General features: G+C 41.6%; 1 protein-coding gene across 3 annotated transcripts in view; it reads right to left on the reverse strand.

The window, feature by feature from the left end:
* The window catches only part of Tex9 (testis expressed 9), a 57,598-nt gene that overhangs the window by 34,189 nt on the left and 1,150 nt on the right, over window positions 1–22,259 (reverse strand). For 2 of the 3 annotated variants that reach the window (XM_021172496.2, XM_021172495.2), the window contains exons 2-4: window positions 4,011–4,245; window positions 3,824–3,903; window positions 101–164 (exon numbers count right to left, since the gene is read on the reverse strand). In XM_021172496.2, coding sequence (XP_021028155.1) covers window positions 101–164; window positions 3,824–3,903; window positions 4,011–4,082 — 216 coding nt within the window. In that variant the 5' untranslated portion in view covers window positions 4,083–4,245. Of the gene's footprint in view, window positions 1–100; window positions 165–3,823; window positions 3,904–4,010; window positions 4,327–22,259 lie in introns of those variants that run through there. The other variant, XM_085844778.1, reaches the window with a different exon arrangement.

The raw sequence follows: 22,259 nt of genomic DNA on the forward strand, positions 1-22,259 counted from the left end.
GCTGATCATTGATGCTTTGGGTATTTTTAATATGCATGTTATGCATTAGATTTAAAGTTAAAAATTAGCACTCACAGGGGGAAACTGTACGTCTACTTACTATTACTTCCTCAGCTTGTCGAACCAGATCAGCAGTTTTTGCCTCCAATTCTTCATTTAAACGCCTAAAAGCAAAAAATAATGTGATAGTTGGGTTATACTCAAATTGTAACAAAAATAAAAATAATTACATTTGGGCAAGTACATTATAATCAATGCATGCCAAAACACACAACATTTTTAGTCTAAAATGAACCCAGCTACTGGAACCCGCTGCCTCTTCCTACCTCTGGTAGGATGGCAGTACTGCCCTGCCTGTCATGGCCCTTCACTAATGTCTTCTGAAGTAAGTCATCAGACTAGCAAGTTAGGCAAGAGGAACTGGGTGAGTTCAACTCAGCTCCAGGACTAACCACTAGAGAACACAAATTCCAACCATGAGTCTTTAGAGACAAGAGGGAGGGGGTGGGGGTGGGGGATGGGGCTGCTCTCCTGATGATGACTAGAGTGGCCAGAATCACAGAAGCCTGCATGGACTAGGGTGCTACTCTGTATGGAGAGCCAGCTTACAACTCAGCCACACACTTCACTACCAATATCATCATAAATGTGGGACTAATTTGGCCTCCATTTGCACTCTAACAAAAAGCATGAATGAGTATAAGGAAAATGTTTCAAAGGGGAAGTTATCATTTAACCTTTTTTATTTTTTAATCTTTCCTCCCAACTCTTATCTATAGCACACACACAAGTTTGTATTTACCCAGAAACAGGAAAGAAATATATTTATCTTCACATGGTCAGCATCTTAACTGGGTTCACAACAGTCCAGAGAGTACATTTAGCCTAGTGCATTACATTCTGTTCCTATTTCCCTTTTAAAGATTCACACTATGATATATGTCTTTTTCTCCTATTGAAGGATCCCATTTCCAACCATGGCTGAAATTCTGTCAAGGAATTCTCAGGAAGGCTCACTGGCACATAATTCTAAAGTAACAGGAGAATCTAGTCTCTAACCTAAGGAGGAGGGGGAGGGGGAGGGGAAGGACAGATAGCACCATATCCTTTCTTAAAACAGTCTTACCTGCAAGAAATGTGTTCATGTTTTAGGATTACTTGGTTAAAAGAGAAGTATCTAAGAAATAGATTTATTATATTTAAAGTGACTTTTAATTGTTTCCTGGAATAATCAGGACTTAAATTGAAACTTAGAGTCAATGCAGGTCAACCAAGAGGATTAAGCCTATTTTCTACTCTAAATTCATTAAAATGAGAGATAAAATGTAATGGTAGAAATAATCACTAACCTCAAGCTCAAAGGAAATGGCCTCATATTAAGAATGACTCAAAATTCTACGAGAGCGCCACACAGAGGAATAGAAGCCACAACCCCCCAGCAGTGAGAACTCAGTGTGCACGTGAGCCAAGTGGCCATAAAGACTCTGCCCACAACCTCAGGTGATGAGCTGGAAGGACTACCCTGGAGTTCAAACACACGGAGGAGGGGTCCAGGCGGTTCAGAGACAGGCTCCCAACCTTCATCCAACTTTAGTGCAGAAGAGAGGGAAGCCAGTAGGAGAAACACACAGCCAGGCTACAAGGACATTTTCTCATCTAGAAGGTAAGGGCTCTGAAAACTAGCCCTGCCGAAGATGGCTTTAAAAGAATAACAGATCACATTAGCCACCAAGGGAGAACAGGCAGGCACAAGAAGGGAGAGGAGGGACTTACTTACACTATAAAAGACAGAGAGAAACACATTAAAAAATTTGTAATCAGAATTCTAATTTGAAAAAGGGAAAAGGAGAAAGGACAGACTGTTATGGTTTGAAAGTTAACTTCCCCCGGGTGGTTCCCAGCCTGCAGTGCTGATAGGGAGGTGTAGCTTTTGGAGTAGGGTACCAGGAGAGGTCTCTTAGCCTTACAGTCCAGCCTCACTTCCTGCCTGAACTCTGTGTTTCCTGACCTACCGAGGTGCCCTGCCTGCCATAAACTCCTCTGCCATGTGGAGTTTATGACCTGAATTAAAGTGTGGAGAAAAGTTTACATCAATTTTTTTTTTTTTTTTTTTTTTTTTTTTGGTTTTTTGAGACAGGGTTTTTCTGTATAGCCCTGGCTGTCCTGGAACTCACTTTGTAAAGCAGGCTGCCCTGGAACTAAGAAATCTGCCTGCCTCTGCCTCCCGAGTGCTGGGATTAAAGGTGTGCACCACCATGCCCAGCTACATCAAAATTTTTAAAAATTACATTTAGTCAAGTTAGGAATCAAAGCAAACAACTTTTTAGAGCCTATTTTAAAAGGGATCTATCTACCCAACTCCTGGAGCAAACCTCAAATAAAATAATGAATTATTAATGTGAGCTCTTCAAAATTACAGCTGCTTGTGGTTACTGTTTGTCTTTCATTTTTCATTGTCATAAACAGGGAAAAGGGGATACACAGAAGACACACTATCAAAATTAGCAGATGGTGGTCTCCACCAGCATTCACAGGGCTCTACAGCATGAACCACAGCAGAGCAGTGCTGAAGGTCTTCACACTGCTGAAATGCGTATCTTCTTCTTGTTGTACCTGAAACAAGCTAGTTTAAATGCTTTCAATTTAAAAAGTTAAAATACACTTAAAAAAAAAAAAAAAAAGCAAAGCCGGGCGGTGGTAGCCCACACCTTTAATCCCAGCACTTGGGAGGCAGAGGCAGGTGGATTTCTGAGTTCGAGGCCAGCCTGGTCTACAGAGTGAGTTCCAGGACAGCCAGGGCTACACAGAGAAACCCTGTCTGGAAAATCAAACAAAAACAAAAGGTAAATAAAATGGCAAATAAAGCAGACATAATCTCTGCCCTGGTGGAGTTCAGAGTCCAGTAGAGGAGGCAGAATATAGAAAAGTAAACTACTGCTGGGTATGGTGGTGCATGCCTTTAATCTCAACACTCTAGAGGCAGAGCAGATAGGAGCTCTGTGAGGTCCAGGACAGCCACAGCTGTGTAGTGACCCTGTCTCAGGGAGAGAAAAAGCAATCATGTGAGTTTATTTTAACAAAATATGCTAATTGCAAAAAATTTATTAAACAACTAGGGCCCTGATCAGCACTGTCAGAGGCCCCTCTGAGTTTTACAGTCCGAAGGCAAGTGTGATTCCCTCGAAAAGAGAGGAAAGCAAGAACTACGTCCCTTGTGACCGAAGAGTTCCACGCTATGTAAGTAAGAGACCAGACGCAGGTTAAATGAAAGTGCCAGAGTTGCCAAAACTTTGCAGGTGCAATGACAACAACTAAATGCAGTTCCAAGCAGTGCAATGAAACAAAAATGAAAAGGTCGTTCTGGCCTCTGCAAGAAATTTGGGGAAGGGCAGTGGGGGTTGGCAGACATCGTGAAGCCTGTGTTTTCAAGAGCTTTGTAATTGTCAGAGAACAAGACAAGGAAGGGATATCATTCTTCTCCACCCCCACCCCCCCACCACCACCACCACACACACACTATAGACAGGAGCTTTGCATTTGGAAAACAAGCCTCCAAGAAATTTGTGCAAAGTAAACTCTAGTACTTTGAGAATCCTCAAAATCTGGGGATTTTTTTTGCGCTCCAAACCACTTCCAAGTGAACCCTCCTGCCGTCCAACACGGTTTTGGACTACAGTTTTGCCCCTACAAATATTTTCTCAGGCTACTACTGTGAAAGAGCCAAGGCTAAGGGGAAATGAGGAGAGAGAGAGGGTCCCTATATGCAGCCACCCTGCAGGAAAGGCACCCCAGTTACCGCCCTGGAAATATGAGGGATGCTCACTTGTACTCTTGCTCCCGGGCGAGGAGGTCCCGTCCAGCTGCAAGCTGCCCGCGCGACTGGGTACCTGCAGAACCGCGTCTCTGCAGGTAGAGTTGCAGAGCTCAAGTTCAAGAGAGTCCGGTGTCCGTCCGTCCCGCCCGCCAGCCCGCAGCCCAACCACTGGTCAGTAGTCTGGGGTTGAACTCACCGGCACTCTAACACTTCGTCCCGCCATCTTTACCAACCCCAGGGCGATGCGGTTGCCGTGGTGACCGTACATCTTCCCGCGAGAGTTCTCAGGTCTCGGGCAGCCTCCCGCCAAAGGGCAGCCTCTTCTGTCTCCACCAAGTACAGCTTTTGCGTAGGCTTTGACCAGCAGCTCCTGGTTTTCCCTTCACCCATCGAGACTAGCGCTTTAATCCACAAACCTGCGAGTCCTCTGCCTGGAAATGGAAGGGTTTCTGAGCCCACCACGCAGACAACACGCAAGTATAAGCCCCTTTCTGGGAGTGTTTCTCCAGCCCAGTAGGCCAATCCCACTCACAGTTGTTTTTGCTAAAATGGATTTTTCAGTGTCGTTCTATACTTCTGATTGTGAATATTTACTCACGCCACGGCTGAGAGCTCAGGCAGTCAATTTTGGCGCATGTTTGAGTCCAGACATACCATTCACAGATATAAACCACTTCCTCTGCAAGGCAGGACTAAGAATAGCATCAACAGCACCTAGTCACTGAGATGGAAATGATCTCATGCTTAAGACCCAGGGCAACACAGGGCAGCATCTGATTGTTTGGGGATAAAACTGAGAGTCTAGAAATAAGCCTTTCCATTTAAAGGACGCCAAGGTCATTCAAGAAGATTAGAGGGTTCTGCAACAATGGAAGGCAACTGCATGTCCACACATAAAAGAACAAACTACGGTTGATATTTCACACCAGATTAAAAAAGGAATTCCACATCATAGCTAAATGAAAACCTATCCATAAGCACCATGTGTGTGAATTCTCTGAATACGGAGATTTTTTTTTCCTTTTTTCTTTTTTTTATTATTTTTTTTTTATTTTTGCTATGCCCCCAGAAGAATAAGCAACTGTCTGAACAAAATATAAAGAACGATTAGAATAAAAAAAGAAAAACACTAAGGAGCCGGGCATGGTTGTGCATGCCTTTAATCCCAGCACTCGGGGAGGCAGAAGCAGGCAGATTTCTTAGTTCCAGGCCAGCCTGGTCTACAAAGTGAGTTCCAGGACAGCCAGAGCTATACAGAGAAACCCTGTCTTGAAAAACCAAAATTAAAAAAAAAAAAAAAAAAAAAAAAAAAAAAAAAAACCACTAAGGGGCCTTTTATAGGCATTTATCCAAAGACAATACACAGATAACTAAAACATATAAAAAGATGCTCAGAAGTGTGGGTCTTCAGATAGATGGAAACCAAAACCAGTGTAAGATACCCTCTCCTACACACTAAGGTCACTGTAACTAAAAGGAGACAGGAACAAATGAGGGACTATGTGGAGATATTTGAGCCTTGTGCTGTCAGTGATCATGTAGTAGCTATGTAGATAATCTATTAATTCCTTTATTAATAGATTGCTATTGGTGGCACATCCCCCTAAATTTATTTAAAAAATCAGTGAATAGTACACTTTATGTGCAGTGAATGGTAAATATGTGAATAAATCAAAATGTTAAAACATTTCTAAATGAGTTATTTTAAAAGTTAGAGGCTAGAGAAAGGCAGGCCATGCTTAACATTAACCAAAGTTAAGCTACAGTATCCAGTTCACCTTAAACAAAGATGATTTCAGAGAAATTATTAAGCACAAAGAGGAACATTATATAGGGAGGAAAACCTTAATTCCTCAAGGAGAATTAGATTAGAATGCTAATCCTTAGCATTCATTTGCCTAATGCAGAATTGTCAAGCTGTAGTCAGTAAGACTACACACCGCAAGGGGAAGGAAGCAGGCATACCAGGACTCAGATGGCAACGCCAACATGCCTCTTACAGTAATGGGCAGGTCACGTGACAGAACGCCAGTCCGGACACAGGGATCCTAAACAGCACTAGCAACCATCTTTTAAGTCCATCAGCACTTATAAAAAACTCATGCAAAGTCAGCAGAACCTTCCCTCTTCACAGAGCCATTGGGATGAGGGAGGCTCTTCTTTAAAAGAAGAGAAATTCTGGGCTGCTTTAACAAGTATTACTAATTGGCGGCTGAAGACAACACAAATGTCTCATAGTCCTAGGGGTGAGATGTTAGCGAACTCCTGGTCTTGGCAGGGACATGTCCTTTTCGAAGCCTGTAAGCAGCGAGGAACATTACTGGCCTCTTTCTAGTTTCTACCTGTGACCGATTTGGTTCTCTTGGCTTGATCTCTCCACACACTCTCTCTTCTGCTGGAGACCCAGGCCCCAAATCCCAGCGACGTTTCTTTAGTGGAGTTTGTTTTTAGAAAACTAGGGCAGTTGTGCAGCTGCTTGCATTCATGACCTTCTAACCATTTTCATGGCTGGTAGGTTAATCAGCTCTCTCCTCCATTTCCTTCCATTTTGGGCATGTTTTTACATGTTTCCATGTGTGTGTGCACATGTGCATGCACATGTGGGTGTCTATGCACATGGGTGCACATGTTCATAGAGGCCCAAGGCTGTCAGGAATCATACACTTTCATCTTATTCACTGAGGCAGGGACTCTCAATCAAATCCAGAGCTTGCTGGTACAATCTTGCTGGCCAGCTTGCTCTGGGGGATAATTGTCCATGAGACTGGAATTACAGGCAGGCTGCCACACCTCCCCAGCATTCACGTGGGTTCTGAGGACCTGAACCTTAGTCCTCAAGCTTCTGGAAAGTGCTTTAACCATTTTACAACTATCTCCCCAGTCCCTTAGGGCCCTCTAGAGAAGCAGTATAATGGAAAAGTAGGTAGGAAGACAGACAGACAGACATGAAATTGGCCTAATCAGGTTCTGTATGGTCCCATGGTGACTATCTATAGGCCAAAGAGCTAGAGGTGCTTAGTCTCAGAAGCTAGAAGCCTCAGAATAAAGAAACCACTGAAACTCTGGAGATGCTGGTGTGAGTTCAAGTTCAAAGGTGATGAAGCTGGTCCACTAGTGATGGCAGCAACCAAGTCCAGGTTCATTCAGGAAAAATCAAGCTTGCACTGGCCATTCCCTACTCCCAGATGAAGTAGGAAGTACCATCCTCAGTTAGGGTGGGATTTTGACCCTCCAGTTGCTGACTTATTTGCCAGATGCCTTTGGATACACCCTCATGGCCGCAACAAAAAACTACCTGATCCTGCCCAGAAAATATTTTCCTTCTTCATAGAAACTTTTTTAAATTTTATTTTATTTATTTTATGGCTATGCATATTTTGCCTGGATGGATGGATGGATGGATGGATGGATTTTGTGCAGTACCTAAAGAAGCCAGAAGAGAACATTTGGTTACCTGGAGCTGGAGTTATAGTTGGATGTGAGCTTCCTGATGTGGGTCCTGGGAACAGAGTCTGGGTGCTGTGCAAGAACACCAAGGCTCTTAACTGCTGAGCTATCTTTCTAGCCCCACACCATGAAACTTTAAAGAGAAGAACTTCTAGGAGGAGGAAGAGAAAGCAAGCAAAGTGGCTCATCCACTATAATAAGTTTGGTGCCATCTCAAATAATTTTTGTAAAGATGCAATGCAAATAAAGTAAACCACAATTACCCATAATATGACCCATAATTATTCCACATAGCTCACACAATTGACACGAGGGGAACAAGTTGAGAAGCCCTTAAAATGGCTGAGATCAGACAGCTATGTGCTTGGTACTCAGAATATTGAAAGAAACCTAAAGACATACATACACTTATTTTTAATTAATTAATTAATTTACATGACATCCAGCCACAACTTACCTCCCTCTTCTCCTCCCAGTCCTTTCCCCTTACCCCATGCCCATCCACTCTTCCTCTCTTTCTCTTCAGAAAAAGAGGCCTCCCATGGATATCAAACAGGTCTAGTATATCAAGTTATAGAAGACTAGGTTCATCTTCTCCTATTGAAGCTAGGAGAGGCAGCCCAGTAGAGGGAAAAGGTCCCAAAGGCAGGCAAATGTAGTCAGAGGCAGCCCATACTCCCACTGTTAGAAGTCCCACACAAAGACCAAGCTACACAACTGTCACATATGAGGGCCTAGGTCAGTCCCATGTATGTTCTCTGGTTGCCTGTTCAGTCTCTGTGAGCCCCTATGGGGCCAGATTAGTTCATTCTGTAGGTGTCCTTGAGCCCTTCCTTCTCCTCTTTCAGAGGATTCCCCAAGCTCTGCCTAATGTTTTCCTGGGTCTCTGCATTTGTTTCCATTAGTTGATGGGTGAAGCCTCTCTGATGACAGACCTGTCATATACATTTGTTTTAATGTACTTTATTCATTTAAAAGATGGATCTAAAATGAGCCAAATGATTCTCCTAATATGGAGATCTATGGCACAGTACCTAGTCTCAGAGCATGTATATTCTAGTTAGAAAAAGAAAACAATGCATTAATAAATACTGCCTTTAGATGGGTAGAATGTTAGGTACTTGCAATTAGAAAAGTCATTTACTGCAGTTGTCAGTATATGGGTGCTAGGAATCAAACCTGGGACCTCTGGAAGAGCAGTCAGTTCTCTTAACTGCTGAACCATCTCTCCAGCCCCAAAACATGATATATTTTTATTATTACATCAAAAGATGCCCTTCCACAATCTATTACCTAATTTCCAAAAATACTAGTTTAAACTTCAATTACCTACTCTTGCCTCTTTGTCTCCATGTTCATCTTCTATCTGTATAGATCACAGTATACAGAAAGAACTGAATGGATAGAGTCCACGCCAGCCTAATGCCTGGGCAGTTCTGCCTCCCGGTTCTTAGTGCAGAATACTGCAATGATTTTTCAAAACCATTTTTTTCTTTTCTACATTTCTTTATTTTTAATTCTCCTTCTTTGCCTTTATCAGATAATCCAACAGAGATCTAAAAGTTCCTATTTTAACATATTTTTACTCTACTCTTGAATTCCTCTCAGACCAATGACTTCACTTCTGCACATCTGTGTTCAACACACAAATCTACTGAAGATGAATGGGGTTCAATTTAGCCTTCTTTCCCAACCCAGGAAAGCAACAAAAAGGGAAGCAATCTCCCGACTTGAGAGGTTTTTTTTTTTTTTTAACACAGCTTCATTATTTTGATATGAATTCCCTAGACATCAGACTCAGACATATTCAAATCTAAGGGCACATGCACTCCAAAGATAAATATAAATTACTTTGCAATTACTCAACTTCTTCCTCTTTTAATACAGACAATTGCATTGACATATTTTACACAGTGAAAAGAGATACAAATTTTGGCTAGCAATTAACTTTTTATATAACTATGAGATATTGTAGCCCAAAGAGATAGGATATAGACTTATTAATAATTCTTTTTAAATGTTACATTTAAAATTGGGTCATAATTAGTGATTCCTGAAAAAAAAAATCCCCGGCTAATTTTAATGCCCTAGCTTAAATAATGCTTGAACACAATGGTTTCATCTTGAAAATCTGACAACCAAATTGATACTAATTAAAGCAACTTGAGCAATTTTCCTAGGGCGCTAAAACAAAAATGGAATCTGAAGCTCAGAAACAAATTAGTGTCTGTCATAAAATCAGGTGATTAGGAGATTTTAAAAGAACACGAGTAATGCAGCACAGAGCCCAAGTTCTTCGGGGCATTAAATAGGAGGCTGTTTATAGAGCTTTGTTCCGAGCTCTTCTGGGAGCCGAGTCCTGGGTGGGTCAGGAGGAGAAACTGACCTAGTTATAAGATTATGTCACAGGGTAGCAAGCCAGGGTTCATATGGCAAACTCACCAACTTAGATTGACACTGAATCTGTTCCGGTAGGCCTGGGCGGACAAAATAGAAGATGGAGAAAGGCCTGAAATTTGAGGGTTCAGAAGCAAACGCCTAACAAAAGCATGTGTTTGTGGAGCACTGGATTCAGCCCCTCCAACAAAGGCTGTTAGCATTCTCTCCCACATGCCTTTGTTCCATCATCCCTATCCCCATCGGGAGCTTGAGTTCTGAGTAATAAACTGAGGATTAGGCAGAGATCCTATAAACATGGCCTGGGATAACATGGAGAGGTAAGAAGATGTGAAAAGTCAGGATTCTTGTTCCTTTCCCCTGAAAAGAGCAACTCAAGGGAAAAGGGCTTTCTTTTGGCTTACTGGTTGTCTTGGTTAGGGTTTCACTGCTGTGAACAGACACCATGACCAAGGCAAGTCTTATAAAAAACAACATTAAATTGGGGCTGGCTTACAGGTTCAGAGGTTCAGTCCATTATCATCAAGGTGGAAGCATGGCAGTATCCAGGCAGGCACGGCGCAGGAGGAGCTGAGAGTTCTATGTCTTCATCCAAAGGCTGCTAGTGGAAGACTGACTTCCAGGCAACTAGGGTGAGGATCTTATACCCACACCCACAGTGACACACCCATTCCAACCAGGTCACACCTATTCCAACAAGGCCATACCTCCAGATGGTGCCACTCCCTGGTCCAAGGATATACAAACCATCACACTGGTCAAGGTATAGTCCATCACGGTGGGACAGTCAAGCCAGCAGGAACCAGAAGCAGCTGGTCACATTGCTTGACTGTCAAGAAGCAGAGAGTGATGAATACCTCTTAGTGCTCAGCTCTATTTCTCCATCTTATACAGCCCAGGATCCTCTGCCAGGGGAGCAGTACTGCCAACAACCATGATGGAGCTTGGAGCATCAATTAATGTATTCAAGATAATCCTACACTGTCATGCCCAGAGGGCCATCTCCCTGGTGATTCTAGATTCTGTTAAGCTGACCTAACCATCTCCCCAGGCATACAAAAGTTAGCCTTTGAGCAGAAAAAATTAATCTCATGTTGAAACTGCTCTGCTTTCAACTGGCAAAACACTTCCAGATTGGGGAGAAAGACAAAATCAGTGTTGGCAAGATGGTCAGAAACAAGGAAGCTGAATGTTTCTCACATAGAGAGTGCCGTTAAGTGAACAGGACTAAGGAAGGGTGGATGCTGGTAAACAGCTTGGTCCTCAAGAAGTTATCCAAGACGTAGGGAGAATGGAGCATCCCGAATGGACTATTTTCTGCACCTTAATTATCAGATCCAGATAGAATGCCAAGAGGTGCCCCTTTAGGATACTTAATGAGTTAAATTTTAGAATCCAATTATAAAAGCTATTAGTAATAGCTACATTTACTAAGTACTTAATTTGGATAAAAAACTTTTTCCATACATTATGTATAATACTCATAACTCTAGATGGTAGTAATATACAAGTAATATACATATTTCTATTTTACAATAAGGAAACCAACACTTAAGAGTAGTGAAATGGGGGCCTAGCAAACACAGAAGTGGATGCTCACAGTCAGCTATTGGATGGATCACAGGGCTCCCAATGGAGAAGCTAGAGAAAGTACCCAAGGAGTTAAAGGGATCTGCAACCCTATAGGGGGAACAACATGATGAACTAACCAGTACCCCGGAGCTCTTGTCTCTAGCTGCATATGTATCGAAAGATGGCCTAGTCGGCCATCACTGGAAAGAGAGGCCCATTGGACTTGCAAACTTTATATGCCCCAATACAGGGGAATGCCAGGGCCAAAAGAATGGGAATGGGTGGGTAGGGAAGTGGGGGAGGGGGGGTATGGGGGACTTTGGGGATAGCATTGGAAATGTAATTGAGGAAAATACGTAATAAAAATTAAAAATTAAAAAAAAAAGAGTAGTGAAATGAGCCAGGCAGTGGTGATGCACACCTTTAATCCCAGCACTTGGGAGGCAGAGGCAGGCGGATTTCTGAGTTCGAGGCCAGCCTGGTCTACAGGGTTAGTTCCAGGACAGCCAGGGCTACATAGAGAAACCCTGTCTCGGGGGAAAAAAAAAAGAGTAGTGAAATGTTCATAGTCACTTGCTACTAAGCATAGGTCCAGGGGTCATCTCCTGGTAGGTGAGAGAAAATGCCTCACCTGTCCTGGGAGAAAGTTTATTCTATGCTGCATAACAGGCACGTATATACTGTTCCCCCTAGTGTTCTTTGTAGATGGAGAATGGACCTAGAAACAAGGGCCTGACATAGGATTCTCATACAACTGACTTATTGACGTGTTCTTGGGAGAAAGCTATCAGGATGGGACACAGCAGGCAGGGAGACAGCAGGCAGGATAGCACCATAGAAGAGGTAAAACAAAGAAATATCTAAAAGCTGAAATCTAGCCTAGTCATAGCCTAACCTGACAGGAAGCTCTTAAGCATGCCTGAGCCTTGGAATTATCCTCCTTGATGCAAGGGGCTTTGAGCCCACCTATCTGTGAGCCATGAGCTATGGGACACACAGGGTCTGAATCAGTGATAGGTAGAAGACTGGATACATCACCCAGGTATTTCTGGGTGAGGCAACTAACAGACCAATGTAATTCTCATGAGTTGAATGCAGCTGTGAGCCAACATGGGCCACTCTGTGGCATCTTGGGATTAAGGGCATTTTCTTCTACCTATCATTCTGCAAATATCTTTCTCCTGACAAGCGTTTTCTATGGTCTAGGATTATCTGATAGTATATTTCAGGTCTCCAATACTCAGAAAGCTTTGGCCCTCCAAGATTGTGATTGCCAAGCTGTTAAAACTGGGCACAGAAATAAGAACTGTCCCAGTAGGCTACCTGAATACACTCCCATTTCTTCATGCCCCTGTATGTATGAGCATCAGCTCTTCATGATGACCAAGGCCAATGATCCCTGCTATTGTGCTCATAAGTTCACTGCTCTTTTCATCTGTCAGCTGCTATAAAGGGAGAGGGTGTCCAAAGTGACCAAGAAGCAGCTATGGTCTTATGTTTAGAAAACATCTACTTTGTAAAAGGAACCCCTCCCCCAGAAGTCTTTCAATCCACAGACTCTAAAAACTACAAAACTGGAATACTTTGTCCAAGTGATTCATGTGGAGAGTGATGTTTAATAGTGTCAAGTTGGCAGGAGCTAGAAATACCTAAGAGACAAGCCTCTTGGAATATCTGTGAGGGGTTGTCTAGGTTAGTTAAGGTGGGAAATTTACCATCTTAGCTATGGGCAACACCCTCCCACAAGCTGGGGCCTGGACTGAATGAAAAGGAGAAGGAAGCTGAGCACCACCGCCATTGCTTAGGGCTTTCTAGCTGTGTATATGATATGGCCAGCAGCTTCCAGTTTTTGCCACTTTGCCTTCTTCCTATGATGGATGGTACCCTCAAACTGCAAGCCAAAATTAACCCTTCCATCCTTAAGTTTCTTTGTCAGGTATTTTGACAAGACAGCTAACAAACAGGGTTATGTTGCGTAGGCACACTGCTATTCCCATCTGTGGTCACCAAAACTAGTATTTTAGTTTCAGGGGACAAACACCATCCACTAACCACAATCTGAAGATGTATACAACATGCTAAAGAATAGTTCTGTTTTCGCTCCTGGAAGTCATCTATAAGCCCCCAGGGTCATGCCACTTCATGCTTAGGTTGATAGCCTCTTGGGTTTACTGGTGGTAGGTTGTGTAGTAGGACCATTGATTTGCATAGTCCTAAAAAAATTGCCTCATCTCATCTGAAGTGAGTCTTTTGTTCTAAGGAGATGTGATATGAGATCTCAAGTCAATAAATCATAAATTCTATGCACCCACAGAGGATATAGCTGCCCAAGGCACTGCGAGAAATATAGACTTACCCATACCCACAGCAGCCACATTGAGAAAGGATCTATGCTCTAAGGCTTGGGGGATTGGAAAGATGTTTTCAAAGGATATAAAAACTTCAGTTATATAGGAGGAAAATTCTAGAAATCTGTGTGTCACATTAACTATAGTAAATAATAGTATACTACAGTCTTTTAAATTGCTACAAGAATAGACTGTATGTGTTGTCTACAAATAAATAAGTGTATAGGTAATTCTTTATAAATTAGCTTGATTAAGCTATTCATCTATGTCTGTCAAAACATAAATCCAAAAAATTGTACTTGTCCACAGGGTGCATTGGTGCATGTCTGTAATCCCAACATCGGTTTCCCAATTCCAGGCTAATCTAGTCAACAAAGTGGGTTCCAGGCCAGCCAGGATTACATTGTCTCTGTCTCAAAAACATTGTTTGCTTGTCAATTAATAGTACAAATAAAGAAAAACATAGAAGTTAATGCAGGTAGCCAACTTGCCACAAAGTAATCTATGGGCCTATTGAGGTAGCATAAAGACCCTCTTAGCCCTCTAAGGATGATCTGAGTGTGGTGGTGCATGCTTGTAATTCCAGCACTTTGGAGGTGAGGCAGAGAACAAGTTCCAGGATAATGAAGGCTACATAGCAAGGCCCCCCTCTGAAGAGCAAAACCCATTCACTCGTTGTTGAGCTTTCAAATCCTTACCACTCTATACAGCCACAACAGGACCATCCATTCCACTTAACCCTGCTCAGACCAGCAACACCTCTGACCTAGAAGTATCTTAACAGACTTCACAATTGCTATAGATGAAGAATTTAAATTTATCTGGATCATCGAGGTCAGTTAAAACACTATCAGCGACTTCATTTCTCTTTCTACTTCAGTTAGTTTAATCTTTGAATGCTATTTACTAGGGGAACAAGAGTTACATAATCCGAGCTTCTTCAAGCATTCCTAGCCATTCTAAAATGGAGATAGTGAAATTTCAATTCTCTTAATTCAATAAACTATAGCTTTAAAAAAGAAGTGGGGGAAGGGACACGTGTGATCCAATCTTCCCCACAGTCCTGAAGAGCCCTTCAGACTCTGTGGCTTCTCTTAGTTACATGCGCATCCCTCTACAGAGGTCCTGGCACAGGCAGCTAACTTTGGTTCCCTATATGCTAGGCATTTCACTTGTCTTAGTAAAATAAGTACTGCATGGCTTTAGTCAATTACATATTTCTAAGAGTCACTTATATGTGATGAGATCTATCCCTTTATGGATAGTCTCTTTACCATAACTCGTTTTGATATGTTTAAAGTAAATGGCTGACTGACATTACTGTTGATGGGTCTAAATTTAGAGAACAGGAAAATTTATGGTCTCTTCAGAGGTTTCAGACTTACACAATATCGTTGCTCTTTGGAGACAAAAAATTTCTCAGGGATAACTTGTATTTTCAGAAGTCACTTTCTTTTCAAGGGATCACACACAAAGGCGACAGACAAGTCAAGCTATTTTAACTATCATTCACTTGACAGAGTTGTCCCCTTTACACTTTCACTAAAAGTATTTTCATCCTCCCTAAAAACAAACCCGTCATTTTTCTCCTTAAAAATGTACAATCTGAGCGGGACGTGGTGGTGCACGCCTTTAATCCCAGCACTTGGGAGGTAGAGGCAGGTGGATTTCTGAGTTCGAGGCCAGCCTGGTCTACAAAGTGAGTTCCAGGACAGCCAGGGCTACACAGAGAAACCCTGTCTCAAAACAACAACAACAACAAAAAAAGTACAATCTGGGGCTAAAGAGATGGCTCTGGTGAAGAAAACTGGCTGCTCTTCCAGAGGACCCAGGTTCAATCACCAGCTCACTATGGAAGCTCACAACTGTTCTCTCCGGCACCAGAGGGTCTAAGGACCTCTGATGGGTCTCTTTAGGGTCTCTTTAGGTACTGCATTCATTGGGTGCATCGTGCAGGTAAACTACCAACACATACAAATATGTTACATTAAATTTAAAATGTATAATCTATTCTGAATTTTTTTATTTTCTAAATGTTTTATAACATTATAATTGAACACTATAAAAGTCTATAAAGGATCAAAATACTCTAGCATTCAAAAGTGGTCTAAACTGGAGAGAAAATGACTTTGTGTTAAGTGATTAAGTCATGGACTTTATAACCTATCCATGGTTAAGAACCGAATGAAGAAACAGCTCAGGAAAACCAGAAGAACTAGAAAAACAATATTTTTAGGTAATTATGAGTAAGCTAGTTTATCTGGAGGACTTGGAAAAAGGCACATAAGGGTGAAATCTGGAATGGAAATATGGAAGATTACAACTAAGTTGAGAGCTAACACATTAGACAAAGTTAAAAGGAAGACAGGATAGATTCTCACCAAGAAAATCAATGTAGAAAGGCAATGAATGAGAAAAACTCTTAGTGGTGGTGAAGACATTTTTGAATTTTAAAATAAACTTGTTTATTTTTATTTCATATGCAGTGGAATTTTGCCTGCACATTTAGCCTGATGCAGCACTTCTATTGTTTATAAATTGTAATTTAAGACATTGTGGGTTTTTGTTGGTTGGTTTTTTGAGAAAGGATTTCTCTGTGTAGCACTGGCTATCCTGGAACTCATTCTATAGACAAAGCTGGCTTTGAACTCAGAGATAAACCTGCCTCTGGCTGGGTAGGTGCTGGGTTTTAAGGCATGTACTACCACCACTTGGCCTGAGACATTTTGTTAAAGAAATATGAATTGATTTACTATAAAACAAAACAACATTGCTGATTTAACTATCTACGGGCTGAAAATATTAGGGAGGACAATACTTGAATTGCTATCGTTCAGAACATAGTTAACTGGAATACTCACAGTCTTGATGTATGTCAGCTAAAGGCTAAGGTGAGTTCACATAGACAGAATATCATATGACCATGTTGGACAAAGGGAAACAAGGAAGCCCAACCAGGATTGATACTGGAGACATCTAGGAAAGTAGGTAAGATGATGGGATTTGGAGTCACATCATTCACATGGCTTTGATAGAAAGGCCACTCTCTCTGATGGTGAGGGAAATAAATATCCAGCTTTGCAACCGTTGAAGCTTCTACCAGCTCCCAACAGGGATGACTAGCATAGTTAGATTGATATATCTGATACATGTGAATATGGGTTCAGGGACAATGAGTCTCTATGGCTAAAGCTAACCTGGACTGGTGCTGTAAGAAGATGAAAAGCTGAAAGCAACTAACAAGCAGTTAAAAGACCAGGAAAAGCCACAGGGCCCCCTTAGCAGCATAGGAAGTGGCTCTATTTCCAAAACGTAACTATTAGTGATTCTCTTCAAAAACTGTTCAACTCCCAAACAAGAAACCTATAATCTACTACAATTGAGTTCCTATGTGTACTGAATATGGTACTTGGAATATTTGGCTTGATATCCCCGAGAATCTTGAATTCTGAGATTCACCTAAAACATATAAGTCTGCCAAAGTAAGGAGAGCATCCCTATTGAGAGCTACCACTTTCAACTGCTTTAAGAAAATGAAGCTCTCCTCTGTAAGACAGGGTATGTTCAACAACTCCCCAGAAACAATAAGGTAAGTACTTTTAGGAGGATTCTAATGAAGGTCAGAGCGTAACCAGGGTGGGGTCATGTGGACCCACTAAGAAGAAAAGAACATGTACAGCTCAGCCAGGAGTGCTGGAAGAGCAAGAGCGGTCTGTACAAGACTGAACCTGCAGTTCTTCATCTCACGGACTAGAAGATTGGAGATGTGTAAATTTTTTAAAAATCTTAATATGTGGGATTAACATCCACAGCAAAGTGCTCAAGAGACTGTGAACTTGTTAAGTAGGTGTCATATAGAAGCATGGAAAAGGAAGAGAGTAAGCACAATGTCAGGGTTGCTGCAGCAAGTGAGAACAGCTCGGGAAAGGCACACTGTGTCAGGCAGCACCAAATGGACGAACACCCACCACGTGACCGTGTGCCGCGGAAGACTGGAGGCTTCATGAGGATGACCAAAGGGACGTGCTGGCCAAAGAAACAGGCTTGGAGAGGATGCTCTCTATTGGTTCCTTTGTAGTAAGAGTCACTGATGGGAAAGACTACAATACTTCTCACGGCAATGAAGATGAGCCTTAACTGTATCATCCATGTATACCAAGACTAAATTGAATAAAAGCTCAGATTGACAGAAAAAGATTCTGACCCAAACAAGTTAGGGAAATCTTAATGTGGTGGCCTTGAATTGTAAAAGGTTAAAGAATTCATCTAAGTCTGATCAGTGTAGATAAACACAAGGTTGGTTGGTTGGTTTGGGTTTTTTTTTCTTTTTTTTTTTTCTTTCTTTTTATACAGTATGAGGGAAGCAGGCCATGAGAGTTTTTTTGATTTTGTTTTTGTTTTGTTTTTTTGGTTATTTTTGGTTTTTCAAGACAGGGTTTCTCTGTGTAGCTCTGGCTGTCCTGGAACTCACTTTGTAGACCAGGCTGGCCTCGAACTCAGAAATCCACCAGCCTCTGTCTCCCAAGTGCTGGGATTAAAGGCATGTACCACCACGCCCGGCAGCCATGAGATTTTTTTATTTGTGATTTTTTTTTTCAGTTCCTGTCATACAAATGAGGGCAGATGGATGAGTGGAGGTTTTACTCTGTGTGGAGAGGGGTTGACAGGGTGGCACTCTATGCTATTAGGTCTGTAGTGATTAAGTATGATTAATGGAACTCAGTCCTGCTATTCCTATAGGCTTTCATGTTTAAGATATCAAGTATGAAAACCTGGGTCCAAGTTTAAAGAGTCCAAGGATGAAAAATAGAGGGAGTGGAGGGAGGGAGGGAAGAGGAGGGAAATACAAATCTGTAATAGTTACTGTAATTTGCCCTCAGTGGCTCTCCATATGTTAAAAACTTTCCCACAGCTGGTGCCATAGGGAAGCCTGCAGATGAAGGAGAGGTGGGATCTAGTAGAAAGCCTTTCTGTCACTTAGGTATGTCATTGAGGGGGGAAACAGGACCCCAACTCCCAGTCTTATCCTCTCCTTTGTTCCACCACTGACTCCACCATGATGTGCTAACTCATCAAATCAATGAGGCCAACCAAATGACTTAAAGCCTCCAAAACTATGAGCCAATGAGCCTTTCCCTTTCATAAGCTGAGTGTCTCAAGTCCATGTTACAGCAACCAGAAAGCAGCCAACAAGATCCATCAGGGAATCCTGAGCAGCATAAATAAGAGTAACAAGATAAAACCAGCTGCAATCATCACATTCAAATTGCCAAAAATAAAAGGTAAAGACTGACAGATATAAGAAGAAATTTTATGAACAGAGAGATGCAGATCAAAATTGGACAACTCATTGGCAGTTATGTGAGCTACAAACAGTGGGAGAAAAGCTGCAGCGTGCTTGAAGGGAAGTTTGTCAGGGTGAAATTTTATATCACATGGAGCAGTTTTTCTAATGAGAAGAAGAAATAGATTTTAATTGACAATAGCTGAAGAAAGGCATTGCCATTAAATCTGCACTGCAAAGGTATTAAGGAACCTTCTTCAGGCCTGGTGGGGTGAATGGATGGGGTAAAGGCACTTGCTGTCAAGCCACATGGCCTGCACTCCAGGTTCCCTGGAACCCATATGAAAAGAGCCAGGCAAGATGGCACTCTCTTGTAGCCTCAGCACTGGGGAGACCCAGACTGGTGGATCTCTAGGGGTCACTGACCAGTCTAGCCTACTTGGTGAGTTCCAGATCAATGAGAAACTGTGTTTCAAAACAACAACAACCAACCAACCAACAAACAAACAAACAAGGCAGAACCAACAGGATGGCTTCCTGGGTAAAGGCCCTTGACAGCAGGCCTGAGAACCAACCCCAAAGAATGGCCATTCTCTGACCATCCATGAACGCACATCAACAAAGGTCATTAAAAACAAACAAAGCCGGGCGTGGTGGCGCACGCCTTTAATCCCAGCACTCGGGAGGCAGAGGCAGGCGGATTTCCGAGTTCGAGGCCAGCCTGGTCTACAAAGTGAGTTCCAGGACAGCCAGGGCTATAAAGAGAAACCCTGTCTCGAAAAACCAAAAAAAAAAAAAAACAAACAAAAACCAAGTACAAGGTGGATAGTACCTGAGGAATGACAGCTGAGGTTAACCTCTGGCCTCTTACAGGCACACAGAGAACCAAAACAGGAATATTGTGTTTGAGTTTACAGCATGAATAAAGGTGAAAGGCATGGGCAGAAACACTAGAACAGCAGATTGGAGGTAAGAGCTGGGAATAACCTGCCATGAAGCTCAGTGCTATACACACACAATGCAGCACTTCATGGATGAAAACATGGATAAAATAACATACAGTAAGCAAATAAAAATTACAAAGAAGAAACAAAAAGTATAGACAAATTTGAATTTCAAAAACAATTTAATAGGCAGTAAAATGGCAACAAAACTATGAAACAACTAATTAGATAGCAAACAATAAGCAAGATGCTGAAGTTAAATCAGGTATTGGTAAACATTATTGTAAACTGTCTAAAGAGATTAAACAAAGAAATTTTAGATTTTGTACAAAATCAGACCTATTGAGAATGGAAAATGATGTAGCCACTGCATAAAAACAGTTTAGTGGCTCCTCAGAAAGTTAAAAATAGACTTTCTCCGTGACATAACTAATCCATTCTTGGGTATACTTTTCCAAGAGAATTGAAAATGCATATTGAGCTGCACAGTGGTGGCGCATGCCTTTAATCCCAGCACTTGGAAGGCAGAGGCAGGCAGATCTCTGAGTTCAAGGCCAGCCTGGTCTACAGAGTGAGTTGCAGGACAGCCAGAACTACACAAAGAACCCCTGTCTCAAAAAAGAAAGAGAGAAAGAAAGAAAGAAAGAAAGAAAGAAAGAAAGAAAGAAAGAAAGAAAGAAAGAAAGAAAGAAAAAGAGAAAGAAAGAGAAAGAGAAAGAGAAAGAGGTGTGGTAGTGCATATATGTAATCCCAGCACTAGACAGGCAGAGTAAGTTCTAGGCCAGCCTGTCCTACATAATGAGTTCTAGAAAAACCAGGGCTACATAGATCCTGTCTAAAAGCAACAAAAACCACATGAGTGTGGTGATTTGAATGAAAATGCCCCCACAATCTCATGTATTTGAATGCTTGGTAGTTGGTAGTTGGAAAGGATTTGGGAAGGATTAGGAGGTGTGGCCTTGTTGGAGGAGATAAATCACTGCAGGCAGTGGGCCCTGAGGTTTCAAAAGCCCATGCTGTTTCCTATTAGGTCTTACGGATTAAGACATAAGCTCTCAGCTACTTCTCCAGCACTATAACTGCCTGCCTGCTGCATGCTCTCTGCCATAATGCTGACTCTAAACTTCTAGAACTGTAAGCCCCAATAAACTTTTTTTTTTTTTTTTTTTTTTTTTTGGTTTTTCGAGACAGGGTTTCTCTGTGTAGCCCTGGCTGTCCTGGAACTCACTTTGTAGACCAGGCTGGCCTCGAACTCAGAAAACCGCCTGCCTCTGCCTCCCAAGTGCTGGGATCAAAGGCGTGTGCTACCACTGCCCCGCCCCAATAAACTCTTTTTCCTCTAAGTTGCCTTGGTTATAGTGTTATATCGTAGCAATAGAAAAGTAACTAAGACAATGTTTACATAAAAAGTTGTGCACAAACATACTAGCAGTATTATTTATAATAATCAGGAAGTGAAAACAACACAAATATTTACCAACTGATGAATTTCAAAGTAAAATGTCATGTATATCCATGCAACAGATATTATTCAGCCATAAAAAAGAATAAAATGAATCAGGCTATTGTATGCACATAAAAGCATGATAAGCACAATAAGCTACATAGTGTATGTTACACTTATGTGAAATAAATAATATTCAAATCCATGGAGACAAGAAATAAATTAACAGCTACGGGGTGGGGCTAAAGAGAAAGGAAAAATATTTCTAGAAGGAAATGTTTTAGGGTTAAAAAGAAAGGGTTAAAGAACAGTTTTCTAACACTGTTAAAGGTCTAAAAGTCACTAAACTTACATGGTCACAAGGGCAAATTTTATATTATGTGAATAGTATCTCAATTTAAGAGACCATATTTTCATAAGTCTAGAAGTAAACCTAATAAAAGACATTCAAGATAAATAAACTGAAAACTAGAAAATGCTCCAGGGAAATTAAAGAAGACGTAAGTAAGTGGATAGGTTCTTAGTACTGCAAAATGTCAATTCTGCCAGAAGTAGTAACTTTCCTTTTTTAGACTTTGTGTGTGTTTGTATGTGCATGTGTGTTTTATACATGCACACATATGTACAGAGACTTGAAGAGGCTAGAAGAAAGTATTGTATTCCCTGGAACTGAAGTTATAAGTGCTTGCAAGCTGCCTGAGGTGTGTGTTGAGAGCTGAATACATGGCCTCTAGAAGAGCAGTTGGCTGTCTTGGAAAATGAGCCATCACTCTGCCCCCCACACCATTAAGTAAGTTCTTGATTCAATGCAATCCCATTTGAGATCAGGAGGGTTTATTGTGGAAATTTATTAAGAAATTCTAAAATTTGTATGGAAAATGCAAATAACTTATCATAGTCTAGAAATTGCAGAAAGACTTACTCTATCAGACATCAAGAGTCACCACAAGGCCACAATCCTTCACATGGGTAAGTATCAGTGCAATGATAAATAGCCCAGTATAACAGA

The sequence above is a fragment of the Mus caroli genome, unplaced genomic scaffold (assembly GCF_978045245.1).
Source record: "Mus caroli unplaced genomic scaffold, Mus_caroli_1 scaffold_11, whole genome shotgun sequence".
In the NCBI taxonomy this organism is placed as follows: domain Eukaryota; kingdom Metazoa; phylum Chordata; class Mammalia; order Rodentia; family Muridae; genus Mus; species Mus caroli.